We start from the raw sequence: 16543 nt of genomic DNA, 5'->3' as shown, positions 1-16543 counted from the left end.
TTAAAGAACAAAAATAAAGTGATGATCAAAATAGATCCAGAAACATAGAAATATGGAACAGACTGATGAATCTCAGACAGAAGACGGGGGTGGGTGGATGGGTGGGAAGAGATCAACCAAGAACTTATATGCATACTAGAGGCCTGGTGCATGAAATTTGTGCATGGGTAGTGTCCCTAGGACTGGCTGGCAATCAGGGACGATCAGGGCCTTCCTTCCCCAGGATGCTGACTGCTGGCCAGGGCCTTCCTTCCCCTGGCTGCCAGCTACCAGCTGGGGCCTTCCTTCCCCCAGCTGCCGGCTGCCAGCTGGGGCCTTCCTTCATTCTGCACCGCCCCCTGGTGTTCAGCGCACATCATAGTGAAAGGTTGAACACCTGGTCAGTCAAACTCCTGAGGGAACAATTTGCATATTAGCCTTTTATTAATAGGATATGTGTAACCCATGTTCACAGACAGTAGTGTGTTGAAGGCCTGGTATGGGGGGGGGGGCTAAAAGGGGTCAATTGGGGGGAAGGGTACATCTTTATTCCTCCAATAATAAAGACAAATTTAAAAATGAACAAAGAAAAACAAACAAAAAAGAGACTATCTCACCAATGTCAAAAAGAAAATTAAACAATTATGAAAGGTAGATAATATTTTATAGCATGTGAACTCTGCTTCTCTTCCTCAATTTCATTTGAATCAGATGAAAAAAAAATTCTAAGATCTCAACAAGTAAGTTTTTGCAACCAGAGCTTGTGAGGCTAATGTTGCCTCAGACCCTTTCACAGTCTGATACTTATTTGTCAATTAAATGATTAATCATAAAAAATAAATTAATGAGTTACTTTATGATCCTAATCATATGGGCTCATACACTTAGTGTACTTTTTATCAAGCTGTCCTTCTACTCCCTCCTACTTGTCTCTGACAAAAAAATAGAAAATCAACAATAAAAGAGGATAATAAAACTTGTTAATAATAGTATATAATACTTAAGCAGTATAGTCAAATAAACAGCTATATTCACTCAAACAACTGATTATATTGATTCATTATACTGTTTCATGGAAATTGACTGGTAATTTCAATCAAACCAATTGATCAGGATGTAGGTAGACCCAACCTTTGTCAGCTATAGAAACGAAATAGCTTATTTGGATATTCTACTCAGGATAATTAGTGTCAAACATAGAAAACCTAGGGTTAGGAAGAATCAGGTAGTTTTATTCATAGCTTCACTGGTGCATTAAGACTAGTTTGAAGACGGGGGTGGGTGGGTGGGAAGAGATCAATCAAAGAACTTGGATACATATATGCATAACCCATGGTCACAAACAATATGGGGTGAAGGCATGGGACGGGGGGGGTAGTGGCAAGCTAAAAGGGGTCAATGGGCAATAAAAGGGGACATGTGTAATACTCTAAACAATAAGGATTTAAAAAAGACTAGTGTCATGTTATACTCAGTAGGGAAATTATATTTAAGGATGATTAAACATAAATAGCTACAGAGGGAAATGCAGGGAAGGAATTGTGAACTGAAATGTTAGGACTAAACTTCATCCCTTACTCCCATTCTTCCAATCAAAACATCAAGTTTGAGCAGAAAATTCAAAGGCTAGCTCAAATCTCAGTTTGTCCCTCTAGAGGTCTAGGATAAGTGTTCTAATACAATTGTCAGTCTCCACTCTGTTGTTCAGGGGGCCTGATATTGATGGTCCCCCTCTTCATTTTCCAAAGAGTAACTGTGAAATTCAAATTATATTTTAAAATAAATGAAAGAAATGAGCTTGCCTGCCCATGACAGCATGTGCTCTATCTCATCTGAAAATATTATAATTATACTCGGCGATGATAGATTTGTCTCTAGGCTGGTGGTCAAAATCCAGATGAATTGCTGCATTTTCTGCTTTATCATCACAAACATTCTGCACTTGGCATTTCCTAGTCCTAGATTTGATATTGGAATTTAATGAGGCTCCACTCCCATACATCTCACTGGGATGTGTTAGGGTAAGGGCAAGTTCATCCTCTTTCATTCATGGGTTTAGAAAAAACATATATATGAGTATGTAATGCCCTATCGGGAATCATGATTCAGCTGGCTATTTGCCACAAAACTGCTCTCCCTGGCCTAGGAACCTTAGCTCAGTTAATTAGTGTGTAGTCAAAGAGGCTAAAACCATTGGTTCAGTGCTGAGTATTTTTACCAGTCTCCTGCCTCCATTTTATATCTTTTTTACCTATCCATTCTGCTAATGCGTGCTTTTGATTACAGGGGGCTCCAAATGAGACAATGTAAGCTTAATTTAAACTGGCCATAATTATAACTTTCTTCCTTACCTCCCAATGTTGGTGTGTAGATTACTTGAACTAATGTTTATGAAAGCATTTTGAAAATTATGATCCACCTACAAATATAAGGCACTTAAAATCATCATGAATATTAATAATGTCACTTTAGTACTTGACATTTAACAATAATAAAATCAGGGTAAATATAACCATAGTCCATGGGAGGACGTAAGCTAAGGATAGGAGAAAACAATGACTCTAAATTCATATTCCGATTAAAGTAGGACAAAACATTAATCATTGAGTATGAAATATATTACTTACAATTGATTCCCACCTATCACATTTTAATTACTGTAATTCATTTGGAGGCAATGAACATTTTAAAATAAGACTAAAAACAGTTTTTGTCAAGCTAAGTGTCTATAACCTGAATGTGTAAGACAAATTGACAATTCTACAAATAAAACAAAATGATTTTTATAAATAAAATGTAGGTGGCTGGGTTTAATTTAAATTTAGTAATGTTTTGAAAGCATAGTTTATGTAAGTTCTTCTAATTAATGTATAAAAGGTATATAATGAAAATTTAATATTTCTCTGACTGCCCATACTGTCCTTCCCCCATCATCCACCCTTTTTCAGCCACTCAGTTTCTCTCCTCAGATACCAGTTTCACATGTATCCCTTCAGAAATATTCCATGCTTACACAAAAACTTTATATGTGTATACACATATATCACATATGTGTATATTTTATGTATTCATGTATTTTATTCAAAGGATTGTATAATGTGCATACTATTAGAACTTTGTTTTTTCATTGAACAGTTTATCTTAGAGATATTTTCATTACAGATACATAGATTTAGCTAATTTTTTCAAATAGCTGCATAATCATATATCATTATATTAAAGTACCAGGATATTTTTTAACCAGTGGCCTACTGATAGGTATTTTGGTTGTTTCCAATATTTTGTTATTATAAACAAAAACAAGTAACAACAAAATTGAACATTTGTTATGACTGGATTTTAAATTCATATATTTAAATTTTGTTTAAAAATATATCCCTTATCCTATCTAATAAAGAGGCAATATGTTAATTGACCCTCACACCATTGCAAAGATGGTGGCACCCAGAGCCAATAAGGAGGGAATATGCTATTTGACTGCCACACCCTCAAAGATGGCCACGCCCACAGCCATAAGATGACCAGCAGGGGAGGGCAGTTAGGGGTGACCAGGCCAACAGGGGAGGGTAGTTGGGGGCGACCGGGATGGCAGGGGAGGGCAGTTGGGGGCAACCGGCCCAGCAGGGAGGGCAGTGGGGGGCGACCAGGCCATCAGGGGAGCAGTTAGGCGTCCATCAGGCTGGCAGGGGAATGGTTAGGGGGTGATCAGGCTGGCAGGCAGAAGTGGTTTGGGGCAATCAGGCAGGAAGGCAGGAGAGCAGTTGGGAGCCAGCAGTCCTAGATTGTGAGAGGGTACAGGCTGGGCTGAGGGACAACCCCTCCCAGTATACAAATTTCATGCACTGGGCCTCTACTAGTTCAAATAATATTTAAATATCAGATTATTAAGAGTAACTCAACTATTTAGAAGATGAAGACTATAGATGTCATATTTCTATTCATCTATATAATGCCAAAATCAGCTTAGAAAAATATATTATTTGATTCCATAAAGAAGAGATGTATTGTAGGCCATCAATAACATTTTGTTAGAAAAATTAGAGTAATTCACTAAAACTTTTTCATGTTAAGCAATTTGAATATCAGGAAAATGAAGCTAATGTTAATGTAAAGTTCTTTCTTAAATGAATTCCTGGTAAATTTGTTTGTTATCAACAACTATTTGGGCAATCTCACCCAATTTTTATATTTTCCTAACCTTACCTGTCATGTGATCAACTTTTCTTTCTCTTCTAAACATCCTTGAAAATATGAGATGAACTTATCTCATGTCAGCAGGAAATTCTTAAGCCAGTCCATTAATGATAATTCGATGATTCTCTTAAATACCCAGCTCTAGTCTGTCTCCTGTGAATTACAAAGAAGTATAAAACATTTCCCTTTAATAAATAGAGTAATAAGTTGGATAGCTAAAGCATGATATAAATTTGGGAACAGTGAAAAATAATTCAGGATATAAATAATAGTTTGATATAAAGCATTTTTATGTGTTCCAAGTCTTCTCATTTATTTCTTCCAGGTGTATCTCATAGTCGCCCCCCTTTTTTCCCTTACTCCACCACTCTGAGTCCTCATGCTCCTATGGCAGCATTGTTACTATATCTTCTTGGCTGACTTTGTTTTTCTCCAGCCCATTTTGTATATCAAGCCAATCATCTTTATATAGCACTTCCCTTGACTCTTTTTTCCTTTTATTTCAAGAATCTACAATGTCTTCTAGTTTATTACATCATGTTCAAATTCGTCTGCATGTTTCTCTTGATATTCCAGAATTGAGCTCCATTTTATCTATCTAGTTTCAGTTCAAGTTATTCCACATGATGAACAACTTGTTCTTTACTCCACTCCACCCTAATTCTTTTTTTTAAATATATTTTATTGATTTTTTACAGAGAGGAAGGGAGAGAGATAGAGAGTTAGAAACATCGATGAGAGAGAAACATCGATCAGCTGCCTCCTGCACATCTCCTACTGGGGATGTGCCCGCAACCCAGGTACATGCCCTTGACCGGAATCGAACCTGGGACCTTTCAGTCCGCAGGCCAACGCTCTATCCACTGAGCCAAACCAGTTTCGGCTCCACCCAAATTCTTATCACTAGATCCTTCTCCTCTAGTCACACTGTACTTGATAAGTTCTAATTCTGTTTCTCAATTTGTGTTAATAATCTTTCCTCTATTTCTTCTTCCTTACTATGCCTTTGAAAGTTTGTATACTCCTTAAGGTCTATATGGAGACCATTTCCTTCATAAAAGTTTTCCCATTATTGATCTCTCTTTCCCCGATTCCTTTACCACATATAGTCTTATAGCTCAAATGCTACAATTTTTGTTACATTGTATTCTTTATTTCATTATCTCATTATTTTAATGTGTTAATTCTGTGTTCATAGTCCTAGATTGCATATCTACTTCCTTCTCCTTTAGCACTTATTACAGGATTTGGTGGGCAAATATGTTCAATTAGTGTTTTTGATCAGTTATTCTAATGAAGGTGCTAATGATTTTTATATTGTTTTTGGTGGTTGGGGTGGGGATTGTGGGATGATTCAGAGGCATAGAAGGTTCCATCTGCCAGACCATTAGGTTATATTTCATTAAGAATGTGTAGCACCACAAAGGTATAGAGATTAAATGTTTATCTGATAATACTTCTATTTATTTGTTTGTTTTTAATTATTTATTTTAATATTTATTGTTGAGAGTATTACAGATCTCCCTCTTTTTCCCCCCTTATTGCCCCCCTTCACCCAGTTTCTGCCCCACCCTATGCCTTTGACACCCTATTGTCTGTGTCCATAGGTAATGCATACATGCATATAAAATCTTTGTTTAATCTCTTTCCACTCCCCCACTCCCCTCTCCTCTGAGAATTGTCAGTCTGTTCCATTTTCATTTCTCTGATTCTATTTTATTTACCAGTTTATTTTGTTCATTAAATTTCTTATTTGTTTATTTTGATTTTAGATTCAATTATTGATAGATAATGTATTCATTCATTTTTATTGTTCATATTTCTTATATTTTTCTCTTCTTTTCCCTCTCCTTAAAGAATACCCTCCAGCAATTCATGTAATACTGGTTTGGTGGTGATGAACTCCTTTAGTTTTTCTTGTCTGTGAAGCTCTTTATCTGACATTCAATTCTAAATGATAGCTTTGCTTGGTAGAGTAATCCTACTTATAGGTCCTTGCTATTCATCCTTTTGAATATTTCTTGCCACTTCCTTCTGACCTGCAAAGTTTCTGTTGAGAAGTCAGCTGACAGTTGTATGGGCCCTCCCTTGTAGATAACTAAGAGCTTTTCTCTTGCTGCTTTTAAGATTCTCTCTTTGTCTTTAGCCCTTGGCATTTTAATTATGATGTGTCTTGGTGTGGTCTTCTTTGGGTTCCTCTTGTTTGGGACTCTCTGTGCTTCCTGGACTTGTAAATGTATTTCTTTCAGCAGGTAGGGGAAGTTTTCTGTCATTATTTCTTCAAATAGGTTTTAAATATCTTGCTCTCTCTCTTCTTCTGGCACCCCCATAATGCAAATGTCGGTACACTTGAAGTTGTTCCAGAAGCTCTTTACACTATCTTCATATTTTTGGATTCCATTTTCTTTGTGCTCTTCTGATTGGGTGTTATTTTTGTTTCCTCATATTTCAAATAATTGATTTGTTTATAGGAATCCTCTACTCTACTATTGAATCCCTGTATATTAGTCTTTACTTCAGTCGGTATGTGCTTAATTTCTGACTGTACTTTTCCATTTTTATTATTTTTTTTCAATGTCACTAAAATCCTTAAAGTCTCACTAAGTTCCTTGGAGGTCTCAAGAAGATTCTTGAAAAACCTTATAACCATAGTTTTGAACTTTATATTCAGTAGTTTTCTTTATTCCATTTCTTTCATTTGTAACATGTTTCTTTGTCTTCACATTCTGGCTGCTTCCATGTGTTTGTTTCTTTGTATTGGGTAGAGCTGCTATGTCTCCTTGACTTGGTAGAGTAGCCTTGTGTAGTAGGTGTTCTATAGGGCCCAGTAGCTTAGCCTCCCCAGGCACCTGAGTGGGGCACTCTAGGAGTGCCTATTTGTGGGCTGCAAGCACATCTTGTTGTAGTTGAGTCTTGATTGCTGTTGGCATCACTGGGAGGAATTGAACTCCAGGCCAATTTGCTGTGAGGACCAGCTGAGACTACAGTGGGAGATCTGCTATGCAGGAGACACCTTATGGAGCGGGACTTGCTTCAGTGTGGCTTTGTTGCTCACTGAGTCTTTCCCTTGAGTGTGTTGCTTATGGATGTGTAGAGTTGTAATCTGGTATGATCTGATGCTGACCACTGGGTTCACTGGCTCTTAGGTACACACTGCCTGGGGCCACCAGGCAGGAGCTACAAAGAGATCTTCAGATTCCTCCTCTTTGTATCGGGTTTGGGAGGGCCCAGGCAAGGCCCAGCTGTGAAGCAAGGTAGGCTGGTGCTATTTCTGGGTCTTGGGCCTTTCATTGATAGGTTTGGGGCACCCTGACCCAGCTGCTGCTTGTTTGAGAGATTTTATCAAAGTCTGATGCCTGAGCCAGGACAGGCCATTCATATGGAAAAGCTGCTGTAAACAGTTTGGGTGACGCTGCAAATTGGATAGGGCATGGTCTCAGGGAATCACCAGAGCAGAACAAACAGTGTGCTTCAGGTTTATGTGGATTCAGGTATGGTTTCCAGTCAGCCCTGGGACAGGGGAGGTCTCATCATAGAAACAGTGACCACTGTGAGCACCTTCATCTGGTATATATCTGGGTCCTCCAGAGCAGCCACCAGGCACTGAGTGCTGGAGCTCAGAGGAAGTGAGTCTGAGAAAGTTCACGCAAGGCCCTTTAAAAGGAACAGCTGGGTCATCAGCAGTCTCCGTGTCACTGCCCAATCCCCACTGGTTTTTACAGCCTGTACTCACAGCAACTTCTCTTCCCAGTTCTGGGAGCCTGGGCTGGGGGTCTGGTGTGGGGCTGGGACCCCTTTTGCCTCACAGTGGGCCTCTGCAGAGACAATCTCCCTCCCAATTAAATAAGCGGTACATGTGGGTGCTGGTCCAGCCCATTCCACACCTTCCCCCATCCTACCAATCATAATGTGCTCTCTTATTTATTTCTCTAATTATAGGACTTCCATTTAGCCAGCTGTCAGGTGGTTCTGGATGATGGTCATTCTGTATTTTAGTTGTAATTTTGATGTGGTTGTGGGAGGCAGCAAGTACCAGCATTTATCTACACTGCCATCTTGGTTCTCCCCTGATAATACTTTTAAAATCTACATTTTCTTAAATTCACAAGCTTATAAAACCACTCAACATATTCTATCCGTTTGATCATGTTGGAAAGTGTAGCTGATGAAATGGCCTATTTACAGTGATCAATGGTGCTCTAAATATTCTGGGAAACGGATATTGTATGGATAGAGTAATAACTCAAGTAAGAATACTATCTAATAAATGTTTATACACCATAAAGTCTACAAACATTGAATATAATAAATTATATAATTTTTCTATCCTGTAATTTATCTCAAAATTTTTACCTTCTTTTATTTTCTCTCCTAGCTTTACTCACAGACAAGCCACCGAAGCCATTATTCCCTATGGAGAATCAGCCAAGTGTTATAGATGTACAGCTGGGTAAGTCCCATTTTGGGAATAATAGATCCTAAACTTGCTCTCTGTTAACAGATGGGGAAAATTTCATGAACCAAGAAAGGTTTATTGCCACTGTTACTACATGCAAATCAATTTATGTCTACTCATTTATAACCCTGGAGTTCAGTGCAATAGCAGTTTAAGGAAATGTGTTTGTATTGCATCAAGAAATGGTAATACTAATTGGTTACACTGGGTATTAAGTGTGCTGTAGAGCAGAGCTTTTTAACTCTATGATTGATATATTCATCGGTGTTGTACATTAGTGATTGGTACAGAAAACTTTTAATGGTTGTAAGCATTTTTTTAATTAAAAATCATTAACCTTTGTGGAATAATCACTTTCAAAAAAAGAAGCCTCAAATAGCCTTGAAAATATTTTGATAATATTATTGCCAATGGCAGACTATATGGTTATTTAAAACTTGTTTTAGGGTGAAATCTTGAATATTTATGAATCATATGGTGTTGGGAAAAGGAAAAAGTTGATTGATAGGTGTTGCTGTCTTTTTATGGTCTCAAATAAGGATGCAAGGTATTGGGCCCTTTATCGTGTGTCCCCTACAACTAATCCTTGTATTTAAAGAACTTTAAGCTTAAAACTCAGAGTTCTGCCAGTATCTCTTTTAAATCTTCACTTTAACCTTTGTAAGCCTTCATCAATTGAATTCCAAACTATTCTTCAATTCTAAGAATGTCTTCCATTATGAACAAGAGAAATGAATAAATATGCTGGAAATGCATTAGAGTTACTTTTTGCATATACTTTATGGAAATATCTGACTATAGTGGGACCTACCAATTATATAGCCAGATACGATAAATAGACCCAAGTATTTCACTCATTTTTTACTCAACTTTAAAATAATTTAATTTATTGGGGGTGATAATAGTTAATAAAATTATGTAGATTTCAAGTGTGCTATCTTTTACCCTTTGGGACAGCATGGATGGACCTGGAAAATATTATACTAAGTGAAACAAGCCAAACTGAGAGGGACAAATATCACATGATCTCACTTATTTTGGGAATCTAATGAACAAAATGAATTAACCAACAACTTAAGACCTGAAGCATAGAAGCACAGAACAGTCTGACAAACCTTGATGTGGGGGTGGGGAGACCAAAGAACTTATATATCTATATGCATAGCTCATGGGTATGAGCAATAGGGTGGTGAAGACCTGGGTGGTGGGTAGGGGTTTGGAGGAGAGGGGTACAAGGCGGGGGTGTAAATGGTTGACATCTGCAATACTATCATAATAAAGATATACATTAAAGAAAACAGGTTATGAAAAAATTGTTCCTGTTTTTATTTGAGAGGTACATTCAGTTCTCTGTTCTGAATATTTCTAAAGTCAATACAGTAAATGAAAATTTTCAGTGGAAATAAGTATTTGTTAGTGTATGAAGTTGGCATTGATGCAGCTATTTTGTTGTCTATAGAGGAAAATACAAATTTTTACTCTCCATGCTATAGTGTATTCCATTAGGCATCTACAAGGTTCTAGAAATTTACATACTTTTTGCTGAAAAGTGATGACAGTTTGGTTATTGCTAAATTGTGTTCACAGTATAATGCTGAAAGAAGATTAATCTTAACCAAATAACTGTATATTTTGAGATGATAAATAAGTTCTTAACAAAATAATCTTAAAACTATTATTCTCACAGTGCAAGCAAATTTAGCTGCAATGGCCCGTAGTAATGTATAAAATATAAAAACAAACACAATGTTCAGAACACACAAAAATCTAATTTGGTCCTGTTATGTTTGATTTATTTATTTTCTCTTTCTGAAAGTATATTTAGCTTTTATTTTAATAAATAAATATTTACTCCACCAGGACTAATTCTTTTTTGGCAATTGGAAGGAATTTTTGTTTTGTTTTGTTAAACAATTTTTATTTTTAGAGATGTAACCTTTGGAATTTAAAATAAACATCTTATTCTTTAGAAAAATTATTTTACAATACAGGTAGTTTTAAAAATATTTCTCTGTGAAATTATTTTCATTAAAATATTTTAATAATTCTAAAAATGTTTTCTGGAAACATGGGGAAGAATGAAGGAGGAGGTGAATTATTTCAGGGTCTCTGATTAGTGCTTTTTATCCAGTCCAGTAAGGTAAGTAAAGGGTCATAAGATAAATGTTTTAGGAAACTAAGTTAATGAAAATAACATTCAACCTGAAATCACACCATCCAGGAAAAAGAAAGATTCACATAACAGCTTGGAAAAAAAAACACACCAAATATTATACTCATTAGAAGCTACTCTTAGTAGTAGAAACAGTATATGCAACATTAAAAAAAAAAAATTCTTACCATTTATTCAACACCTGTCATTTGCCAGGGACTGTGCTAGGTACTTTAGAGTCATGATTTCTAATTCTAAAAGCCATTCTTAGGTATATAGTTAAAGCTTTTTTTGATACAGAAGAAAAATAATCTCATTAAAGTTTAATGACTCATCTAAAGCATCACAGAGCTCGTAGATATTAGAACTAGGTTTAGAATTCGAGTTTTCTTCCACACAATACGGCACCTACCATAAGGAAAAGAAGCAGCCCCCTAGTACCTGTGTCCATTGGTTATGCTTATATGCATGCATACAAGTCCTTTGGTTGATCTCTTACCCCCCACCCCCCCACCCAGCCTTCACTGGCTTCCCTCTGAGGTTTGACAGTCTTTTTGATGCTTCTCTGTCTCTGGATCTATTTTTGTTCATCAGTTTATGATGTTCATTATATTCCACAAATGAATGAGATCATGTGATATTTATCTTTCTCTGACTGGCTTATTTTGCTTAGCATGATGCTTTCCAGGTCCATCCATGCTGTTGAAAATGGTAAGAGTTCCTTCTTTTTTTACAGCAGGATAGTATTCCATTGTATAGATGTACCACAGTTTTCTAATCCTCTCATCTGCTGATGGCCACTTAGGCTATTTCCAAATCTTAGCTATTGTAAATTATGCTGCTATCAACATAGGGGTGCATATATCCTTTCTGATTGGTGTTTCTGATTTCTTGGGATATATTCCTAGAAGTGGGATTATTGGGTGAAATGGGAGTTCCATTTTTAATTTTTTTAGGAAACCCCATACTGTTTTCCACAGTGGCTGCACTGGTCTGCCAGTAGTGCATGAGGATTCCTTTTTATCCATATTCTCTTCAGCATTTGTTATCTCTTGTCTTTTTTATAATAGTCATCCTAACAAGTGTAAAGTGATATCTCATAGTGCTTTTGCATTTCCCTGATGATTAGTGATGTTGAGTACTTTTTCATGACCCTGTTATCCATTTGTATGCTTTCTTTGGAAAACATGTATATTCAGATTTTTGCCCATTTTTAATTGGGTTATTTTTTGTTGTTATTGAGTCATATGAATTTCTTATATATTTTTGATATTAATCTCTTATTGGATATATGGTTTGTAAATATTTTCTCCCATTCGATAGGGTGCCTTTTTATTTTGTTGATGGATGGTTTTCTTTGCTGTGCAGAAGCTTTTTAGTTTGATGTAGTCCTACTTAATTATTGTTGCTTTTGTTGTCTTTGTTTTTGGTGTCAAATAAAAAAATCATCGACAAGACCCTGTTTTCTTTTAGGAGTTTTATGGAATCAGGTTAAATGTTCTAGTCTTTAATCTAAATAGAGTTGATTTTTGTGTCTAGTGTAAGATGGGGTTCCAGTTTCATTCTTTTACATGTGGCTCTATAGTTTACCCAGTCCCACTTATTGAGGAGGTTATCATTTGCCAATTGTATATCATTGGCTTCCTTGTTGTAAATTAATTAACCATATATGAATGGTTTTATTTTGGGGTTCTCTATGCTGTCCTATTAATCTATGTATCTGTTTTTATGCCAATGCCATAGTAAAGATTTGTTATATTATTGAAAGTAAGGAAGTGTGATGCCTCCTCCTTTGTTCTTTCTCAAGATTGCATTGATTCTTTGGAGTCATTTGTGTACCAATTTTAAAATTGTTTTATTTCTGTAAAAAATGAACATAGAATTTTGTAGTCACTGCATTGAATTTGTAGTATGAATATTTCAACAATATTAAATCTTCCAATCCATGAGCACAAAATACCTTTACATTTATTTTTCTTCTTCAATTTCTTTCATCAGTGTCTTATAGTTTTCAGTGTACAGATCTTTTACCTCCTAGATTAAATTTATTTACAAATATTTTATTGTATTTGATAATACTGTAAATGAAATTGTTTTCTTCATTTCTCTTTCTCATATTTTGTTGTTAGTGCATAGAAACACAGCATATACTTGGGTATTGATTTTGTATTTTTAAATTTTATTAAACTTGTTTATTAGTTCTAACAGTTTTTTTATTGAGTCCTTAGGGTTTTCTACATATAATAACATGCCATTTTCAAATAGAGGTAATTTTGCTTCCTCATTTCCTATATAGATGCCTTTTACTTATTTTTTACTAATTTCTCTGGTTAGTATTTCTAAATACTGTCTTGAATAAAAATGGAAAGAGTAGGCATAATTTTCTTGGTGCTAACCTTAATTGAAAAGCTTTCAACTTTTCACCAATGATTATTATGTTACATGTAACTTTTATTTTGTTGAGGTACATTCGCTCCATACCCACTTTGTTGAGAGATTTTTGTTGTTGTTGTTGTTGTTTCATGTTTGCTCTTTTTATTTTATTATTTTTTATTGTCTAAAGTTTTATATATGTCTTTTTTTTCTACAATTGACCCTCCCCCCCCCCAGCCATTCCTCGAGCAATGCCTCACTGCCTCAGTGTCTGTGTCCATTGGTTATGCTAATATGCATGTATACAAGTCCTTTGGTTGCTCTCTAACACCCGCTCCCCTACCATTTGTCTCTGGATCTATTCTTGTTCATGAAATTATGTTGATCATTATATCCCACATATGAGTGAGATCATGTGGTATTTATCTTTCTCCAACTGACTTATTTCACTTAGCATAATGCTCTCCAATTCCATCCATGCTGTTGCAAATGGTAAAACTTCCTTCCTTTTTATAGCGGCATAGTATTCCATAGTGTAGATGTACAACAGTTGTTGTTTTTTTAATATATTTTATTGATTTTTTACAGAGAGGAAGGGAGAGGGATAGAGAGTTAGAAACATCGATGAGAGAGAAACATCGATCAGCTGCCTCCTGCACGCCCCCCACTGGGGATGTGCCCGCAACCCAGGTACATGCCCTTGACCGGAATCGAACCTGGGACCTTTCAGTCTGCAGGCCAACGCTCTATCCACTGAGCCAAACCGGTTTCGGCTGTACCACAGTTTTTTAATCCACTCATCTGCTGATGGGCACTTAGGCTGTTTCCAAATCTTAGCTATTGTAAATTGTGCTGCTATGAACATAGGGGTGCATATATCCTTTCTGATTGGTGTTTCTGATTTCTTGGGATATAGTCCTAGAAGTAAGATTACTGGGTCAAATGGGAGTTCCATTTTTAAATTTTTGAGGAAAGTCCACAGTGGCTGCACCAGTCTACATTCCCATCCGCAGTGCATGAGGGTTCCTTTTTCTCCACGTCCTCGCCAGCACTTTTCCTTTGATGATTTGTTGATGACAGCCATCTGACAGGTATGATATGGTATCTCATTGTTTGGATTTGCATCTCTCGAGTGATTAGTAACTTTGAGCATGTTTTCATATGTCTCTTGGCCTTCTGTATGTCCTCTTTTGAAAAGTGTGTATTCAGATACTTTGCCCATTTTTTGATTGGATCGTATATCTTCCTTTTGTTAAGTTGTATGAGTTCCCTGTAAATTTTGGAGATTAAACCCTTATCAGAAATATCATTGGCAAATATGTTCTCTCATGCAGTGAGCTTTTTTTTGTTTTGTTGATGGTTTCTTTTGCTGTGCAGAAGCTTTTTATTTTGGTGTAGTCCCATTTGTTTATTTTCTCCGTAGTCTCCATTGTCCAAGGAGCTGTATTGGTAAAGATATTGCTAAGACATATGTCTGCTATATTCCTGTCTATGGAGTCTTGTAGGATTTTTATGATTTCCCGTCTTACATTCAAGTCCTTCAGCCATTTTGAGTTTGTTTTTGTGTATGGTGTAAGTTGGTGGTCTACTTTCATTTTTTTCATGTATCAAATTTCCCAGCACCATTTATTGAAGAGACTGTCTTGACTCCATTGTATGCTCTTGCCTCCTTTGTCAAATATTAATTGGGCATAATGGCTTGGGACGATTTCCAGGTTCTCTATTCTGTTCCATTGGTCTATATGTCTGTTCTTGTGCCAGTACCAGGCAGTTTTGAGAACCATGGCTTGGTAATATAGCTTGATATCTGGTATTGTGATCCTTTCAACTTTGTTCTTCTCTCTCAGGATTGCTGTGGCTTTTGGAGTCTTTTTTTTATTCCAGATGAATTTTTGGAGAGTTTGTTCTAGATCTTTGAAATATACTGTTTGTATTTTAATGGGGATTGCATTGAATCTGTAGATTGCTTTAGGTAGTATGGACATTTTAATGATGTTGATTCTACCAATCCATGAACATGGTATGTTTTTCCATTTGTTTATGTCATCCTCTATTTCTTTTTTCAATGTTCTGTAGTTTTCCGAGTACAGGTCTTTTACCTTATTAGTTAAGTTTATTCCTAGGTATCTTAATTTTTTGGGGGGGCAATGATATATAAATGGGATTTTTTCTTTTTTTTCTGTGAGTTAATTTTTGGTGTATATAAAAGGCATAGATTTCTGGGTGTTAATTATGTATTCTGCTACATTGCCAAATTCATTTACTAGGTCTAGTAGTTACTTGATGGAGTCTTTGGGGTTTTCTATGTATATTATGTATATTATCATGTCATCTGCATGCTATTTAGCTTCCAGGTGTTTGACTTTTTTTATTATAGTTGATTCCTAGTTTTATGCCATTGTGATCTGAGAAGATGATTGATATGATTTATATTTTTTAAATTTGAAAAGATTTTGCCTGTGTCCCAATATGTGGTCTATTTTTAAGAATGACCCATGTGCACTTGAGAAGAATGTATATTCTGTGGCTTTGGGGTGAAATGTTCTGAAGATGTCAATTAATTCCATCTGATCTAGTGAGTCATTTAGAATTGATGTTTCTTTGATGATTTTTTGTTTAGAGGATTTGTCCAGTGGTGTTAATGGGGTATTAAAGTCCCCTACTATGATTGTATTGCTGTCAATCTCTCCCTTGATATTCTCCAGAAGTGTTGTTGTTGTTGTTTTTTATGTATATGGGTGCTCCTGCATTGGGTGCATATATGTTTACCAGAGTTATATCTTCTTGTTGAATTGCTCCCTTTAGTATTATGAAGTGGTCTTCCTTATCTCTCGTTATGGTCTTCACTTTGAAGTCTAATGTGTCAGATGTAAGTGTTGCTACCCCAGCTTTTTTTTTTTCATTTCCATTCTCCTGAAAAATCTTTTTCCATCCCTTCACCGTCAGTCTGAGTCCATTGTTCTGAGGTGGGTTTCCTGTAGACAGCAGGTATATGGGTCATGATTTCTTATCCACTGAGCTACTCCTATGCTTTTGATTGGGGCATTTAATCCACTTACATTTAAAGTCATTATTAATAGGTACTTGTTTGTCACCATTTTTATTCTTTATTCCTGTGTTCCTTCTTCCCTTCCTATATCTTCTTTTTACAGCAGACTCTTTAGCATTTCTTGCATTGCTGGTTTGGTGGTAATAAACTTCCTTATATCGGACAAAATAGACCTGAAAGTGAAGGTCATGACAAGAGATAAGGAAGGCCACTTCATAATACTAAAGGGATCAATACAACAAGAGGATATGACCCTGATAAACATATATGCACCCAATGCAGGAGCACCCAAATACATAAGAAAACTCCTGTTGATATCGACAACAATACAATCATAGTA

General features: G+C 36.2%; 1 protein-coding gene across 1 annotated transcript in view; it reads left to right on the top strand.

The window, feature by feature from the left end:
* Window positions 1-16543, top strand: part of IL1RAPL2 (interleukin 1 receptor accessory protein like 2) — a 610196-nt gene that overhangs the window by 332914 nt on the left and 260739 nt on the right. Inside the window, 1 exon segment of the mRNA XM_023757470.1 lies at window positions 8549-8623. Coding sequence (XP_023613238.1) covers window positions 8549-8623 — 75 coding nt within the window.

Source organism: Myotis lucifugus, unplaced genomic scaffold (assembly GCF_000147115.1).
Source record: "Myotis lucifugus unplaced genomic scaffold, Myoluc2.0 scaffold_2, whole genome shotgun sequence".
Lineage (NCBI taxonomy): Eukaryota > Metazoa > Chordata > Mammalia > Chiroptera > Vespertilionidae > Myotis > Myotis lucifugus.
This window is presented reverse-complemented; position numbering and strand designations above follow the sequence as displayed.